This window comes from Macrobrachium rosenbergii, chromosome 22 (genome assembly GCF_040412425.1).
Source record: "Macrobrachium rosenbergii isolate ZJJX-2024 chromosome 22, ASM4041242v1, whole genome shotgun sequence".
Lineage (NCBI taxonomy): Eukaryota > Metazoa > Arthropoda > Malacostraca > Decapoda > Palaemonidae > Macrobrachium > Macrobrachium rosenbergii.
Window position 1 is genome coordinate 28,071,674 of NC_089762.1, and position 19,217 is coordinate 28,090,890.

The 19,217-nt window shown below is 39.8% G+C and overlaps 1 protein-coding gene across 4 annotated transcripts in view; it reads right to left on the reverse strand.

Annotated features, from left to right (window-relative positions):
• Nucleotides 1-774: 774 nt before the first annotated feature.
• The window catches only part of AdamTS-A (ADAM metallopeptidase with thrombospondin type 1 motif A), a 712,259-nt gene continuing 693,816 nt past the window's right edge, over nt 775-19,217 (reverse strand). For all 4 annotated transcript variants that reach the window (XM_067124504.1, XM_067124503.1, XM_067124502.1 and 1 more), the window contains 5 exons: nt 19,006-19,167; nt 15,356-15,519; nt 15,013-15,149; nt 2,343-2,539; nt 775-2,167 (listed from right to left, as the gene is read on the reverse strand). In XM_067124504.1, the coding sequence (XP_066980605.1) occupies nt 2,072-2,167; nt 2,343-2,539; nt 15,013-15,149; nt 15,356-15,519; nt 19,006-19,167 (756 nt within the window). In that variant the 3' untranslated portion in view covers nt 775-2,071. The remainder of the gene's footprint in view (nt 2,168-2,342; nt 2,540-15,012; nt 15,150-15,355; nt 15,520-19,005; nt 19,168-19,217) is intronic.

Genomic DNA, 19,217 nt, shown 5'->3' on the forward strand with positions numbered 1-19,217 from the left:
ATTCCTCTCACCTTCAGTTCGAGTTTGGCTTCGTTAACGGGCATACCAGTTTGGTCCATTAACATTTGTAATTCTGTATAATATTAATAAAATATAGTCTTTAGATTTTGCATGATGATTTAATTTGCAATTTACACATTTGAAGGTTTTGCATTTCCAATTTGCTGTGTGGTCTTCAGAACATACAGCACATATAGCGTTATTTCTACATCTTTTGGTTGAATGGCCATATTTTAGACAGTTAGAACATTGGAGAGGTTTAGGGACGAAGGGGCGAACTTCTCTATTTAGTCCTAGAATTTTTATTTTTTGTGGTAGTTCCTGGTTTGTAAATTTTATTTTGACTATTTTAATATGTTTATTTGCATGCTTTCTACTTGGGACAGTATATAATTCCAAGTCATGTATGTTGTTGTATCTTAATTGAAGGGAGTCAAGTAAGATTTGTTTTGATGGTAGCTCTTTTTCATCATTGTCTGGGAGCATTACTGTTCCTTGTGTACAGTTTAGTGTTTCATGGCTGGTTACTGTTACTTTTATTTCATTTATGTTGGTTATTTGTAGAAAGGTTGTTGATTGGGCTTTGGTTGTTGTTTGTATTAGCCATTCATTGTTTTTGATGTCTACATTCCATATCTTGTGTGGGGTGTATATTTAATAATTTGTTATCTAAAATGGCTGGTGAGATCTGCTTTTAATATTAAAAATCTGGACCAATTGTCTGGTCCAAAAATATGTTCAAAATGAACTAGCGTTGGATTGAGTTGATAGTTATTTCTTTTTAATTTTTTCACATTCATCGGTGGTGAGCTGTCTTGTGTTGATGGGGTTTTAGGGGGATTATTTGTCTCTATTTTAGAGTTATTGTCCTTTATGTATGGTTCCAGTGTTACAATACTGGAGTTTACCAATTTGTTTTTGTTTCTTTTTGACTTTCTAAACTCTCTGAGTCTTTAAGAATTGATATTTTACTTGGAACAGAATGTTCCATTGTTGCGTTTATATCTATGCTAAGGAGATTCGGGAGTGACGTTCCATTAGTCATCGACTGTGCCAGAATTTTACCATCATGGGGTCCAGGGGTACTAAATTTAATCTTCATGACTACTTTGCATAAAGGATAAAAAAAAAAAAAAAATCTTGAAAAGATATCATTGGCTTTTTATGAAGTTGATTGTTCCACTACTGGCACAAGTGGGAACCAACTCCTAAATGTCCGCGTCCCTACCCTACCCCAAAAGGGGGATGGCACATCATGATTAGTATGGCCCAAGTGTAAGCAAAACCCGCTTGCTAGGACTGAGTGTATTGTAATATAATACAGTCATCCCCATCCTAATCACAATATAGGCTAACCGGACAGAAAGCTGAGAGTCCTATTCCTAGAAGCAGGGGCCCCTGGAATCCGTGGTCCAGCTCCACAGAATAGTTCCGCCTGAAAAAACAGGTCCGAACATTATCAGGTAGATGATGGTTCTACCACAGCTCCCACTATTTAGCTTCAGATTGATTCAACTTCACTCCATGCTATGATATGTTTTCCTATTTATTAATTTTGGTAATTTTGACAAAAGTGGAAAAATCCACAAAATTATTCCTAAAGTGTATTATTATATATGTGGGACACTTGGGATCAAACTTAGGAAAAAAAAAAAAAATAGATCCCTAGGTTCGAGAGCCCCCTCACCACATCAAGGTGGTCCCAATTTGAGGGGGACAGATATTTCTGTAAAAATAAAAAAAACAAAGAGAGAAGTACTGATATTTGCAGGAAATGCAATGGAGGTGATGATGGGCAGACACGAGGTAGAGTGATGCTTCATGATTAGAGAGAAAGTTATGAAACTAGGGAATTAAAGGGGCAGGTCCATCATCTATTAATATTTTTTGGATGGATCCACTACTTATGACTGGCATGTCCACCTTTGTACCAGCAGATATCTCTTCTTCCATACTGAAGCATGTTCTGGAGTTTTTCATAAAATCCAGAAGGGGAATCACTTCGGTATCACGGCTTTCGGCTACACTCCTTAAAGGTAAGCTTATCATTTGGTTCTTTCTACACATCCTTTCAGCCATCTCGTAGATGTAGCTTAAGCCCAGATGAAGGGTCAGGAGCACATGTTCCACAATAACCACCGCAACGACCTAAGATCCTTTGGTTGTCCTGTTAAAAAAATAATGTTTGCATACCATAAAACTAAGAACTGGCAGAATTTTATGCATTACAACCCTCAAGATATCAACCAAAAATTTGTTCCATTAACAATACTTTTAACAAGTAATGAAAGATATGTTGAATGTTAATAAAAAATCCTTAAATAAGGCAATACTGTACTTACATCCAGTCTATTAATCCAGTGCACTGCATTACTGCCTTTTCTTAACCAATTTGTTCTAGGTGATACAGCTAATGGAGTTCCGGCAAGATTGATGGAAAACGCACCCTGTGGGCACTCTGCCATACTAAAACAGTCACCAGCCTCACCATATGGAATAAGAGCACCTTCCAATGCTCTTGCAAAAGTGAAATCAATTGCTGAAAATTAAAATCTTTGAGATAAAGATGTATAATTTCATTGCAGATAATGGACATAATGTATATTCTTCAACTTACAATTTGAGGATTAATTTTGAGAATTTATTAATTTCATATTATGACTAAAATAACGACTTATAAAAGGATTCTAATAATGTCCAGCACACTTCACAATCAATATACTAAGTAAATGTTTGTACTGTACTGTCCACCTCCAAATAATAGTCTGCATACAAATTACACTACAATAAACATCCCATATTCATGTTATCACGATTCGCGGACCCACGTATTCACGGATTTCTCTGTGGAACGTATCTACCAATTATTCACGGAAAATTCGCCCATTCGCGGTATTTTTCACTGAGAAATATCCCTGACTACTGTATTTTCATATAATTTTCATGACTAAATGCACTTTTTGTGATATAACTATTAAAATACTCAGGTATAAGCATTTTTAGAGGGTTTTTCTTGTGTTTAAACTATCAAAATAGGCAGTTCTAAGTGTTTTTAGAGGGGTTTTAAGTATTCACAGACTTTAGCTATTCGCAGGGGGTACCGCCTGTGAATATGGGGGTTTACTGTAGTCTTAATTTTATATGTAAAGGATTACTTAACATGCAATCTCAGAAGGCGCAGTCTAACTCAAAAGGAAGCAACAGATCAGCTTTTCAAAAGTGGAAACATTATGGGAATATAGATAAGCTGAATAAGTAATTACCTGTGTTATGTTGTTATAAGTTACTTATAAGTCTTGTCTATTTGCTTGAATACTTGCATACTGTATACTGTATCCATTTATATCAACAGAAAACCTAATACAATAATGTTCAATGCACAGAAAGCATTCAGATAAGGAAGAAACTTGGGTGTATTAAAATATGCTAAAGTAAAAACCTTTCAGAAGTTGCTTTTTCAACTTGAAAGCATTTGTGAATAAGAAACCAATAATTTAGTCAAGTGAAATGATTCTGGCAATGAATAACCACCTATTTCTCTTCTTACTGATCCTATACTGTGTTTCACATGATGATAAAATAAAATATTTTAATGGTTCTGTAAAACTGCTGTTGTACAGTATACTATATTTTCCATTAAACTGGAGAAAGGTTGCTTCAGTGGCTTTCATTAATATGGTTGCTTCTATGGCTTTCATTAATATGGCTGCTTCTATGGCTTTCATTAATATGGTTGCTTCTATTTGGCTTTCATTGCTATGTACCTATATTATTAGGCAGGGTAACGGTCTCTTTCAATGGTTTTTGAATTCCTACTGAAGAAGAGACCAAGCTCCATTCAATATTGTAGGACAGGAGATAGAGCCTGCCTGTCCTGAGTCCTTTATATTCTATCACTGTGCCAACAAGCACTGTTCAGGTTGAGACCAATTATAAGAGAATTCTTTGTAATTGGTTGGTCTGTCTTATGGTGCCCTGGGGGACTATGAGAGTGCAACTCCTTTGAGGACTCACAGTTGCTACCAAAAATAGGTATTGCAATACACTCCCTGAACATCTGAATTAGCCCTGATCACTGACCAGCCCGAACTATATCCCCAGAAAATTTACCCAAAAAGTGGGTAATTAACTGTCAGCGTTACCAACGCTACAGGTAAAAATTGTCAAATGAATTACCTGAAGGTACCGTTGACAACGCTGCTGCAAATACCTGCTGACGGAGGTCGACAACCCCAATTGTTATTAGTTCGCTGTGCTGTGTGGGTGTGTCCCACATCACGCGAACTTTTGGTCATTTAGCCCGGCCCCCATTTAAAGAATTTGGATATCGGATTACAATTTTGGACTGTTTGCAATGCCCTTTTCTCCTGGAGTTACGCTTTTGACTGGTTTTGGAACTTCTCTCCCAACTTTGACTTTGGATTGGTATTTTGGACTCGAGATGGATAAATCAGACAAAAAGACGTCGCCATCTGCTAGCGCCGCGGCTTCCACTGCATCTACAGCTTCGACGACCGAGCCTCCTACTGCCGGAGATTCTGCAGCTCATCAGTTCTGCAAGCATAGGATGAGTACCCTGAAACACAATCGACATTCTGTTTGTGTTTTATGTAGGATGGTTCAGTGTAATCTCACTCAGAGATGTGACGAATGTAGCTCTTGGTCAGTGGATCAAATGGAGGATTACAGTATATAATACACAGGAAGTCTTTAGCCTCGAAGAGTAAACGCAGGTCAGGACCCGCTGTAGGGTTACAATCAGAAGATAAGGAGGCTTTAGAGTCAGAGTTATTCAAGAAGTTAGAGGACAGATTATCATCTAGTATGTCTAGCCTATTTTCTAGTCTGATGAGTAAGCTAACTGAAAATAGAGACAGTGGTAGTACAGTAGTAGCATAGTTGAATCTAATCATTCTTTTTCAGCCCCCCTGCCTGTTCCAGAACCAGCCCTAACGGGTGCCGGGGGTCATGGAGAACCGCAAACCTTGAAGGTAGGTTCTGCCGGCACCCCCGGCGCGGAGCAGGCAGTGTTGGCAGCAGATTCTCCCCTTCCCTTTCAAGGTGTAAGTTCGGCGGTTGATGTAGAGTTAGGTAAGACACAGATGAGTAGGGATAATAGGTTAGGAAGTGTGCAGGAAGAGAAATGGAAGGTGCAGGCTCCTTTGGGTTCGGTTTCGGTTGGAGTGTCTAGTGTAACGACTTCGTCCTTGGGTCCATCTTTGGTTTTATTTCCCGCTTCGAGTTCTTTGCAACAGAAGGTTTCTAAATCTGTGGTTGTTTGTTCGGATGTGGTTTCAGGTTTGTTGGGTTCTGAAGTGTTGGAGAGTGCTCCTTCTTCTTCTAAGGTTCCTTTTCCTTCAGGGGATAAGTTTGGTTCGTCTTGCGGTGGTGGTAATTCTGGTATTCAGGGTTTCATTTTGGCTCAATATAATGCAGAATTGTTGGGTTTGTCACAGGATTATAGATTACTAGTTAGGCAATGCTTCAATTTTGGGTTTTCCAATATTCACGATCACGTCTTGAAGAATTTTCCTGAGTTTGCTAGTGATGTCTATCAAGATTATCAAGGGGGAACAGAGTCGGTCTACTGCTTCTGAGTTTTCCTTTTCTCCAATTTCTTATAAGCCTTCTCCCAATGTCCTTACACAATCTTCTTTATCGAGTCACTCTTCAGGGTCTCTTCGGAGTCTTCTTTCATTCATCCTGTTTCTTTGCCATTAACTCAGCAGAGCAAAGGATTTTCTTTGGTTCAACCTGTTAATTTCAGAGCTTCAGCGACTCCCTCTCTCTCTTCGGGGTTGAGGGAAGGTGTACCTTTGGCAGGGCTGTTCTCTTTAGCATCTTACACGGGTCCGGGGTCCAGTAGTTTCTAAGACTTCTGGTCTAGATCCTTCACAGTTGGTTGCAGAGTCTCCTGCAACTCAGTATTTTCATCCTTTACTGGGTTTTAGTTGTAATGCTCACCTCGGTTCTTGTGGATTTTACGGCAGTTGGCGTTTTGTCTGCGCCATCGCTGAATGTATCAGTATCGATGGTGTCCTCAGCCTCTCCTTTCACTAGGGTAGCTGGTAAATTTTCTTCTTCAGCCCCCATTGGGTCCTCAGCTCGTAGCTTCTCTAAGAAAAACCTTTGAGTATGGGACCAGTTGGTATGTTCTCCACCTGTCCAACGTCAGCAGTAGGTGCTCCAGTGTTTACTCCAAGTGTGGCTTCTTCCTTTTTCCCTCCTCCTTCTACTTCTTTCTCAACTTTTTCTGTGACTATTTCTGTTCCTCCTTCTAGGGTGGTCAATGTGGTTCGTCTTTGGTTCCAGGTTGTCAGGGAGAGGGAGTTCTTTCTCCCTCTCCCTTAATCCGTGTGTCTTCAGTTCCAGATACCCATCCTGGTGTGGTGTTGGTTCATCCAGGGTTGGGGGTGTTGCGGCCTCTCCGCTCCCAGGAGTGGGTGCTTGTCGCCCACATGTGGTTGGCCCAGGTGTTACATCATCGTCACTGGGTGGTGCGGGGTTTGCGCAGTCGAAGGTGACTGGCTCAGGAGTTCTGACATCGACTTTAGTTGGTTCAGGGTTTCCGCAACCAGGTACGGTTGGCTCTGGTATGATGGGGTCTAGTTTGTCAGGTGTTGGTCTCGCGCATCCAGGCATAGCGAGTTCCGAGTTTTCGGGTGCAGCTCTTGCAGCGGGTCAGCCTGTCTCTTTTCCTGTTCCGGTTCGGTCAGACCATTCTGACAGAGAATGCTCTTTTGAAAAAGAGGATCCAGTACCAGAGATAGATCTTTCTCCACCGAATGAAAAAGAGTATTAGCGGATGGTGGACTTTATCCATTCTCTCTATCTGCAGTCCAAGGCTCCTGAGGAATCCACACAACCAAACCAAGCAATGTTTGAATCACTGTATGCAACAAAACCAGTAGTCTCCCAAACATCAAGTAAACTGGTCTGGTTTGGTCGAGTCGAGCAGGCGTTGAGGGAGGTGGATTCTAGGTTAGCTTCACTTATCGGGTCGGGTAGACAGGATTCAACCTTGCTTCCTAATTGGAAGGGGTTCTATAAGGTAGCAGGTAACCCTTCAACCAGGGTCAGAGTTCCAATCAATGAATCTGTTGAGGCATTTCTCTCTCGGGTTCCTTCGTCAAATCGTTTGGTATCGGTTATATCTCGTGAGGCTTGTATTTTGGAGGACGCTTTTTGTAGCCAGTCTGAGGCCTTGTCCCATTCTATGTGGATGATGTCTGGGTTGATGGGGTTTCTCAAACAAGATGGGTATACTCCCTCCGATCCTGTACTGTTTGACACCCTCATCACTTCGGTTTCGATGGGGCTGGCATACCAGGCTAACATTTCGGCTGGCTGTACAACGTTCTTTGGCAAGAAGAGGAGGGATTTCTTTTTAAATCATCTGCCTCCTTATCCAGACATACACAAGAGGGTTCTGTTGAGGGCTCCTTTTGTGCTCTGCAACAGTCTTTTTAGAGAGGAAGATATCTCTTCCATGGTCAATTTTGTGTCGTCTTCATCAGCAGTAGAGTCACAGCAGGCTATGATCCTTGTGGCAGTGCAGGGTTCAAGATCACCTAAAGGTTCCAGGATGTCATCTCCAACTAAGCAGTCTAGTTCTAAGTCCCCCATAAGATTGCCAAAGAAGGTCCATTTTGCTTCCAAGGGTTCGACTTCTGCCTCGGTTTCAAAACCTTCTTACAAAAAGGGTTTTTGGAAGTAGGAGATATTCCCTTCGCCTGTACCTGTGGGAGGTTGTCTTGCTCCTTTTTGGAACATCTGGAAGGAGTGGGGTGCAGAGACTTTGGTAGTGGAGGTGTTAAGGGAGGGGTACAGAGTCCCATTTCATTCTCGTCTTCCTCTGTCCAGCTCCCTGATTTGCCTTCCCAATTACTCCCCAACCTCCATCAGAGGGATAGCCCTAGTGGCGGAGATCCGAGCCCTTTTGGAGAAGGGAGCAATAGAGCCCTTCTCCGGGGTTTTACAGCCGGATCTTCGTGGCTCCCAAAGCGGGAAGGTCTTTGAGATCCATTATAGATCTTTCGGGTCTGAACCAGCTGGTAGTTTCTATGAAGTTTCACATGGGAACTTTGTAGTTGGTGCTGCGGTCAGTTCAGAGAGATGATTGGATGATTTCAGTGGACCTCAAGGATGCGTATCTCCAGGTTCCGATTCATCAGGAATCTCTGAGGTTCCGTCATTTCTTGGGTCCAACTGGAGTGTTCCAGTCCAAAGTCCTCTGCTTCGGTCTGACCACAGCACCTCAGGTTTTCACGAGGGCAATGTCTCCTATTTTGGACCTGATGCATCGTCGGGGATTCCGAATGAGGAGATACCTCGAAGATTGTTTGGTTCAGGCTTCGTCTGTGGACGAAGTGTTACAGGTAAGGGGTTTCTTACTGAACCTATGTCAGACCTTAGGAATGCAGGTCAATTTGGACAAACGCTCTCTAATTCCAGCTCAAGTAAAGGTTTATTTGGGGATGGAGATATTGACACGTCTTTTGAAGGCTTTCCCGACAGAGGAACAGATTCTTGCAGTTCTAGATCAACTGTAGGTATTCCGGTCGGACAGGGCTCAACCAGTGAGCTTGTGGAAGAGCTTGTTGGGCCGAATGTCATCCCTCTCATTTCTAGTTCCAGGGTCTTGTCTCCGGATGCATTCTCTGCAGGTGTGTCTCAGGAATTCCTGGGACTTTCGGGAAGAGAATGCAGCTGTGATCTGCGATGATTCTTGCCTGAAGGATCTTCGGTGGTGGTCAGAAGAACATCATCTGACCATCAGTGTAAGATTGGACTCACCTCTTCCAGACGTTCATCTGTACACAGATGCCTCAGATCGGGGTTGGGGTGCAACCCTGGAGGAATCTCAGACCAGAGGCCTTTGGAGGGATCTGGATCAGGAGGAGTCCATAAATTTCTGGGAGTTGAGAGCAGTAGAAGAGGCTCTAAGTTGTTTTTCGGAGCAAGTAAACAACAAGATAGTAGCTCTCTTTTGCGACAACGTTATGGCGGAGTCGAATCAGAAGAAAGAGGGAGGAACAAGATCACAAGTTTTGAACAACGTAGCACAGAGAATTCTTCGTTGGTGCGAGGACCGCAGGGTTTCTCTGATCCCTCAATTCGTATTGGGGAATCTCAGTGTTCTTGCAGAAGCATTGAGTCATTTGCAGGAAGTTCACGGAGGTGAATGGACTCTGGTTCAGGAAGAAGTACAACACCTGTTGAGGAGGTGGCCAGCGACAGTGGATCTCTTAGCCATAAGATTGAATTTCCATCTTCTGGTCTACTTCTCCCCAGTAGTGGATCCCATGTCGTGTGGGAGAGATGCAATGCTGCACTCCTGGGGCAATCTTCAAGCGTATGCATTCCCTCCTTTCGGGTTGATTCAACAGGTACTCAACAAACTCAGGAACAGTACTAACACTCAGATGACTTTGATAAGCCCCTTCTGGTCCCAAAGACCTTGGTTTCCAGACCTTCTGGACATGTTGATGGACGTTCCAGTATCCCTTCCCGAGAGGAAAGATCTTCTCAGACAGCCTCATTTCCATTACTTCCATTGGAACCTCCGCGTGCTGAAGCTAGCTGCCTGGAGACTGTCCAGCAAGCAGCCCATCATTCAGGACTCTCTAAAGCAGTGGCTTGCCAACTGTCTTTCTCTCTGAGAAGATCAACTAGGAAACTACACCAGACTAGGTGGGCTGTGCACCGTAGTTGGTGTCAGAAAGAGGGGCATAGCATTTCTCATCCATCGGTTGCGAAAGTGGCAGATTTCATCTTGTTTTTAAGGAAGGGAAAGAACTTGTCTTCTACTAAGATTGCTGGACATAGGTCAATGCTCAGTGGCACGTTCAGGTTTCACTTGCCTGAACTTTCGACTAGTAGAATTTTGCATGATCTATTAAGATCTTTTAGGTTAGAACATCCAGTTCTTCCGCTTCAGGCCCCTTTGTGGGATTTAGCGGCGGTTTTGAGGCTGTTGAGCTCTTCATCTTTCGAACCTTTGGGATCGTTATCCTTAAGAGAATTAACTAAGAAGGTGTTATTTTTAGTTGCTCTGGCTACAGCAAGAAGAGTTGATGAGATTCAGGCAGTGGCTAGAATGGTATCCGTTTCGGAACAGGATATTTTTCTTTCTTACTTGCTAGAATTCATTGCGAAGTCTGAATCTGAGATGAATCCTCTTCCTAGATCGTTTAAAGTTTCATCGTTGGATGATTTTGTAGGAGGTGACACATCCGAAATGCTGCTGTGTCTGGTTAGAGTTCTCAAAGCTTATTTGTCACGTACTGAGAAACTTTTGCCTCATCCGAGAACCTTACAGTATTTGTTTCTCAGAAGTATATCCATCTCGTCCCATTTCCAAAAATGCAATTACTTTCTTCTTGCAAGAGGTTATTAGTCAAGTGTCGGAGGGTTCTTCATCGCTTTTGGAACCTTCGGGTTCTTCTTCACATCCAAGGGTGCATAGTATTAGGGGGGATGGCTACTTCTTCGGCTTTCTTAAGGAATTTTTCGGTGTCGGCAATCTTGGAGGCAGCTACTTGGAAGTTGGTGTTGGTTTTCACGATGTTTTACCTTAAGGATATTCAGTTTTCTTTGGAGAAGGGTTGCTCACTGGGTCCTTTTGTTGCAGCCAACTCAATATTATAGTTGACTTGTACTGTTAGGGTATTAGGAGTTTAGGTAGTTAGTGGTAGTCTAAATGAACTTGAGATCCTCAGTTGGTCAGGGTTCATATTGAGCGTATTGTTTTCTTTTTAGGTCTTTAAGGTTAGGCAGATCCTGATGGTTATGTTGAAATATCTTCAAATTCTTCTGCATAGTCATCTGCATCAGTGAGCAGTAGAGAACTTAAAGGTCCTGCACACTCAACTTCTCCAGACAGCCGGTACTTGCAGCAGCGTTGTCCACAGTACCTTCAGGTAACTCAGTTGACAGATTTTTACCTGTAGCGTTGGTAACACTGACAGTTAATTACCCACTTTGTGGGTATATTTTATGGGGATATAATTCAGACTGGTCAGTGACCAGGGCTAATTCAGGTGTTCAGGTAAGTATTACAATGTTAGTTTTATTTTGAAAACTTAATTTTTCCTGTGTCAAAACCTGTTTTTTAAACATAAGCATTGCCTATAAGTAACTTGTCTTGGGAGTCAAGTACCAATATATTTATTTTCTAAATTATACTTTATTTTGACGCAATCAATTGTTTTTATCTTTTTTATCATGTTCAGAAAACTGCTCTCATATCAGGTTAATATACATTTAATTTGCTTCTTCATTAACTGAATCAAAGACAATTTGTTGTATACGACATGACCCTCACATCTTTATATCCTCTCCCTCTTTCCACTGTGAAGTGACAGCTGTCTTTTTTATAAATACAGTACAGATTTGCCCACTGTTTTGTCAACTTGAGAGAAGGAAATTTACCCTTATAAAATTTGCCAAGCCACTGCAATGTTAATCAATTTTAGGGAGATCAGGTATCACAGAATGCTTGGTTTGGTCTCTGATTCTATCACTTTACTACCAATCTATGGAACCAGTATGTGAAATTCTCTTAGTGTTGGTTTTACATATTTCCTGTAAATTTCTATCCTCTGAGAGGAAATTCTATAACTTTCTCCTAAGTTATGATCCAGTCTTCTTTGTCCGAGGCAAAGGTCAGAGCCACTTTGCAGTAACAGCACCAGCACCTTACACAGAAGAAAAGCATTAGGGTACATCATTCTAATACATACTAAAGCCTAAAAAATTTGAATAGGATGCATCTAGAATGATACAGAACACATATAAAAGGAATAATTAAAAAAGTCATCAGAGGAAACAAGATGCTTGGGGCCTTTTTTGTTCTGTGGCGCAACATTTTGTTATTGTTATTGAGGCTCAAAATTGTTTCTTCTCAAGTAGTTTAATCAACCAAGCAACTGCCAAATACCTGGCTAAATGGTTCCTCTGAAATACTCTTTTGAACACTTTAAGTATCACTGATATTGAGGAATAGAGATTAAATTCTACTGGTTCCTGTCATGATGGAAAGAAATGTGTTTGATAGCATATAAGACCCCTTTTCCAAAAATCGGCTCCAAATATACACTGTGGTCTAATATTTGAAGTTGAGGTATCTGGAAGGGGGCAAACGAAGTGCGTAGTCTACTTAACACATTGCATTTCTTATTTTACACATGCAGGATAGGCTTACACTTTTCCCTTTTTAAATAACAAAAATACAATCATGTATGTGACTTTATTTTACTAAATTTATGGAATGTCCTACTCTATTATACAAAATTTAAAATAATTACTTATATTTAACCCACAATTTTTGTTTCATTTTGTTTGTACAGTATATTTAAGCCCTCATAAATTCACTGACACTGTCTGAATTATCCATCAGAAACAGGGGAGATGGAAGGGGGCATTATAAAATGTTCCTATTATACCTAATGTACTTTCTGGCTTTGCTTTTAAATTACAGAGGAGGTTTTTTTTTTACAACTTTAAGTGTGTACATGTAAACACACCTGATTTTTTTCCTATTTCTTAATATTCTCATCTGGGGTTAGGGAGGGGGTGAGGTCTTATATGCCACTAAATACTGTACAGTATGTATTGTCACTGCTTTGGGTCTTGAATGATGAAATACATAGAGGTAGCCATCGAGACACCCTTGGCATAAGGAAATCTACTTCTGGTAAGGCAACAGACCAAGATACTTCACAATAACTGTTTGTCTATTAATCACATGCTCAAGATACAAAACATACATGGCAAATTCCTCTGATGAAAACTACAAACTTCAAATTCCTAAACCTTCTAAAAAATATCAGGTGTATTTTTAGATGGTGCAGGTACTTTTTTTTATGCTACATTAATTTTACTGTATACATTAATTTACTGCATACTGTTTAGATGGTACAGATACTTTTTTTTATACTACATTAATTAATTACAGATTGTGAAATAGCACAATCTTGTAAATTATGATATAAAATATTAAACAATTTGAAATATTAAAAGTGAATTTAAAAAACCTGCAATTGCCTAGCATAGGTCTTCCTGGACACAATCATCCAAAGTCCCCTCTTTTTATATAAAATAAAATTAACATTGCGCCAGCCAAATTTTAATTAAAATCCTTTGCCCTGTTAAAAAGACAGAAATACAAATGGTCCTCTGGTGCTTGGCCAGTAAAGGATGGAGGGCTTGTATGACCAAACTTGATGAACGCATAAGAAATAGCATGGCTTATCCTAAGACTGCCTTGCATACAATGACTGATGTCAAAGTAAATTGTAGCCTCATTAGCATTCAGTCCCATTAGTATCATGAATATCCCCCCTGAAGAGGAGCTGTAAGTTCTACCACAATGAGTGGAAACTTTCTAGTCTAGACAGACTGAGGCACAGTGCATGAAACTGGATCATGTAACTCAACCAGGTGAAGTGAGAAAGTTCCTGGAAAGTTGGTGATTCAGAATGTGAAGTACACTTCCCTCACGTCAGTTGAAACAAGGAAGTCACCTCTGCAAACTGATCTCTAGAGAGACTTCATGGTCTCCATCTGAACAGGAGTTAGATTAAGAAACCTGTTGAGGTGACTGAGATCTATACTTAGTTTCCAGCCTCTTGAAGACTTTGAAATGTAGAAGAACTGACTGCAGAACCCCAGCTCCTACGAGTGAATCTTCTTGATGGTTCCCTTAAGTGACTTGGAGTTCATCATCAAGGACCTACATCTTTACTGGATTGGAGGGGCGTGACTCTAAGATGACTGTCAATACAGCAGGAAAAGGCATGTTTAAAGGATGGAGTGGATAACCACAGCAAAAACTAAAATATCCTTGGATGAAGTACATCTGGCTCTCTTTGAGGATCGAGGAGAAGCAGGTGAATGGGATATGGATTAAAGTCCAGAAGGGCGGACAGACAGACAAAAACCATGCAGAGTCAATACATGTAGGACAGGCAGGTGATAGAGGATGAGCCAGAGGGAAGGAAAGCAAATAGTAAGTATTATTCAGACACAAATGAAGATGATACATTTGGGTGCTGGTTCAACTTGTGCTTGGGAGTGTAAGGAGAGAACTGGTAGCAGGAAAGAAAACCCTGAAAGATTATGAGAGAGTTTAGACTTGGGAAAGCCTTGTTCACTGGAATGACATGAAGAATGGAGAAACTAATCAGGGGTGCACTTGGGTGATCATGAGTGCTTGTGTACATAAGTCCGCTGGGAACCTGAGCCAATAGGATCAGGAGACAAAAATGCCTCCAACAGTGCTCCAGGACACTGTTAGGCAGTGGAAGCTTCCCAGGAAAAGCATGGGCAGGATCACTTGGCAGCAGAATTTCGTAGAAACAAAGGCCAATGACAGTGATTACAAATGAAGTACCAGATTCTTGAGTTGTTGGAACTGAAGGCACAGTAAAATTAACAGGTAGTAAAGACACTGAAACAATCAAGTTCTCACAGTAACACATGGGTGAATTGCATACCATCTACTGAAATGAAAAAAAAATCACTAACTTAGCAATAAACTCACTTAACATTAAGCAGAACACATCAAAATGAGGCAATGTAAATTAATAAATTTGTTAATTTAAACAACTGAATGCCACATCATAATAGTGGGAAATAGCAGTGATAATCCTGAGAAGCCCAGCAGCACAACCATTTCTGAACACCACGGGGAGGAAAAGCACTTAACATTCTCAGCAAGTGGAGCATAAGCTGGGTATGAAGTGTAGGATTTTTATCTTTTCACAATCTTTCAAGGCTGTGTGACTGGGAATCATTTGCAAAAAATAAGGCTGATTTTAATTAACAGGTTTGTAAGAGTAAATTAAAATTTAAAAGAATTGCACTTATCAATAATTTTAGAGGATATCTTAGCCATTTCAACTACGTGCTAACTAAAACACTTGCACGTACAATTTTGTACATCTGACAACTACAGGATAATAATTTAGTAAATTTAAAATGTAAAATGTCTAACTCATATCAACTTACTATCTACTAGTAAGGTTGTAACATTCAATCTTATTTTGCTGAATGTTGTGTACCCTGATCTGCCACTCTGATCCAGTTCACAATCACACTCTGGTAGTCTTTCTCCTACATGAGGGCATGTGTTGGGCTGTAATAAGCTGTAAGTTCAAAGGAGATCTTTAAAGTCAAAATACAAATTATGATTTCATCTTTATGCAAATTTCACATCTAAAAAATCTTTACTACAGTATTTCACTTTATGAAATATCATTACTGCACTGTATGTTTTACACACTCACTGTGAACATTTTTTATTTTGAACCTCATCTGTTAAAGTGAATTATTCTTAGATTCCAAAACTTACATTTTGTTGTAGAATTCTGCAAAGTTGCCTTCTTCTCCAGCAGGAAGAGTTAAATACTCCCTTGGGGATGTAGAATTCATGCCATAACAAAAGATACTCATGTTACGGCCTCCTACTAAGATTGAGTACTCGCCATCAACATACATTCGATGAGGCTGGCGAAGCTGAAATAATTAATAACCTGGGTTACAGTATTCTGCCAGGTTCAGAATTGATTTGCAGTTCTCTGGCATCATAACATAATAATACACTGAGTAGTCAAATTATGTATATTAGAGGCAGGATGAAAAATGCATTAGGCACTAGAGCTCACAAACAGTTCTTTATCAAATTACAATGCAAAGAACTCTTAGTTAAATGTACTGCACAGCACACATTATGTATACTGTACATCATCAGCAACACAGTAGATTTAAAATATACTGTTAAAATTACGTTTATCAAATTTTATGAAGTTAAACATAATGCGTAACATTATGTCAATATTCTGCACCAAATATGTACAAAAATGAGAATGCATTATACAGTAATAGATCTAACAGGAATTTGTGCTTTACATTAATCTGTAGTGCTCTTATGAAAGAAGTGCACCAAGAAAGATTTCATAGAAAATACACTCATCATTATGTGTGCAGTGCTGGACTTAGTATGTAGGGGGCCTGGCCCTACATGGGTAGGGAGACCCATCCAAGGTTTTCATAGCCAAATTTTATTTTGCTACAAAACTGCATCATATTTACCCTGGAATGGCAAGGACTACCTTAAAAATAACTGTTCTCCACATGGGGACTGTGGGGAGATGGATTTTCAGTGATCCCCTGCAAAATGTTAAATGGAGTTGCTGTATTGATGGCTGACACCAGGCTGCAGAATGGTGGGTTGGATAATTCGACATCACCACTCCCTTTCCTCAAACTCTTGTCTATTACTGGGTAGCAACTGAAGAACCATAGGGTTACAGAGTGAAACAGCTGACACAGCTGCTGTGCAAGGGACAGATAATACATGTACTGTGAGACAGCTTGCACGCTGCTGACCATGCATGACCAAACCAAAAATAAATATAATGGACTATTAAACTAATGCAATTAAAAGCATCATGTCAAACTGAAAAGGAAATAAATAGGCAAGGGAATATTTTAATTTTGGTAATAGACAGTTAAAAACTGCAATCAACAATTCAACTCTAGTTTTCTTTTTGACTCTCTAAGAAAGAGCATTGGTGCCGATTTACTTTTTACTGTAATACCAATGAAAGCCAGTGAAATACACCACATGGTTAATAAATGTACCAAATTAAGATATGATCTAAACTTACAGTGCATTTATACTTACTCAAGTAAGTACTCAAATAAACATTTATTAAGTACAAAAATATGCTAACACTAGTTTCCACCTCTCACATAGTTTATTGTATCTCATGCTTCAATGCCTAAGAATTACACATTACAAACTAAAGATTCCCCATTTCCCCTAGATTTTCCATATTTCAGAATTAACCTATCCTATGCTAAACAAGGTCTCACCATCTCATTTCCCTGAAAAGAATATTCTACCCTAATGTGGAAACATGGGCCATATGAATGTCAAATAAAAAATGGTATTAAATGTAAATATACTGTAGTTTCACCTTCCACATTTAACAGTTTCACTTTCCAGTACATCACACAAAGCAGAATATGATGAGCAAACTCACCTTTTGCAGAGACACTTTGATACATGGTATTTCATTTTTTTTCTACTATTTACAAGTAAGGTATACATACAGCCCTGTGCATGCCCAGTATCAAGTGCTTTTGTAGCATCAGCTCTAAAAAACCAGCATGATATGGTGACGTGCTTCAAGATTAAAAAATACCAGCATTTTTCAGACTTCTTAACAACTGATGTCAATTTGGCAAAACTGAAAAAAAGTCATGTAAAGTCTTAACATACAGTATATAAAAAAAACTGAATTACTCCAGAAAGCTCTGGCAGCATCTTTTCCAACTAAGTTCAACGAATAGCCGTAAAAGTATCCCATTCTGCAGAACTTCAGCCCATAGGCCACTGACGTAGATCTGACCTTAGCAGTTGATGAGATCTATTTTGTGTGCTTGGAAATACTGCAACATGGCATCAAGGATCTCTTGTGCCTTGTATGGAATGAGAAAAAAGTGTGAGTTGATCAACAAGGCTCCCACTGGCATGTTATCAAGTAAAATGGAAAAATCCTTACTGTTCTTTTACTTGTTAATTTTATTCAGGGCTTGCTTTCCCATCATGCATATGAAGACAGATAGCTCGTGTCTAATACTACATAATCTGCAATAATCATCAATATGTTGTGCTGGCAATCTGTCATATTTGGAAATGAGCTCAATAATCCTGAGACAACTTCCATTCCTATGGCATCTAATCGCAATGTTGTTATGTATGAATGCCAGGCCATGCTCAGCAATGAACTTCATGATGCTGACCAGTCACTTCAATATTGATTGCCAATACAGTACTACTGTTCTCACTGTTTAACCTGCCATGCCGGTTCAGCAAAATGCATATGAATCCCTCTGATCTAGCATGAAAAGCAATAGTTGAATTAAAGTACTTTTGACTGCTCAAAATTTTTCAATTGCTCATTTGCAAGGTTTTATCGGAAAAACTACCATTAACGAGTGATGCCTGAGGTTTTGATGAATCAGGACATGTTTACTTGCAATGGAAATAGTACACACAACCAGTTGATGGGGTTAAAACACAATAACTTCCTCTTGGCAACCTCACAATTATGATTCTGACAAATAACCTGATGGTACAGATTCATGACTTCCTCCCTTTCTCCTTGCACATTTGCACTGTGAAAAAAATTGAGAATCACAGTCTTTAACAATGACATTCCATTTCTTACAAAATGTTCTCTTATTCTATCAGAAATAATGGATGGTCACACAAATGTCATTCACTACTTGCAAATCCTCCTGATGTTGCTCCTTCTGTTATTCGTGATATTCCTTCTTGTGTTTCGGCCGTTCTTCTTGGTGTTGCTCTTGTGTTCTTTGTGATGTCCCTCCTGGCATTGCAGATATTTACAAACACTAAAATTGAGACTGAGCCCAAGGACAGGATTTCTTTTTCAGATGCAGTATCAGCAAGCCTTTAAGGAAGCTGTGGGAGTAATCTGTAAAATTCTGCTCTTCTTCCTTTCTGGACAGATTTAGTACTTTCCATAGCTTACGCCTGGTCTTACCAGCATCTGACATAACTGAAGGGTTAATATTGTTTATAACAAAAAAATGAAGGCCTAGTCATGTCTCACGGTTCAGGTGGGAGATATCACATGGCAGGTTATTTTTTTGGTTCTGGTGTACTTTGGCAAAATCCTTAAACAGGACCCTCGTTGATGGTCGATACCATCATTTTAGGTTTAGGGATAAAATGGATAGGAAAAGTAGCCAATAGATACAAACCTGAATTTATTATGTTTCTCTACGGAAGAATATAGCAAATGTGTACTGCATTGAAATATAGTATTGCAGTTTTCCACCGCTAAAGGAAATCTTGGCAAAAGTGTTTTAACATGCTACGGGACAAAATCTAACTAAACACAGTTTTTTTTAAATAGCTTTTCAGTAACAATAAAGGATCAAACAACTAAAAAAACTGAAACTCACCTCCTCACAGGAGGTAAATCCACACTGATGATTTCGGCATTTTTGTTTTCTGCGTGGTCTAACTTCCTTTGAGCACAGTGAGCGATGGACTTTTCGTCCACTGGAGTTAACACAATTAACACTTCTCCTCTGTCGTCCCCTCTCACCACAAGATCCTTGACACTGTAAAGGTGGATTACTGCATTAATAGCGAAAGAACATTACTTTTAACA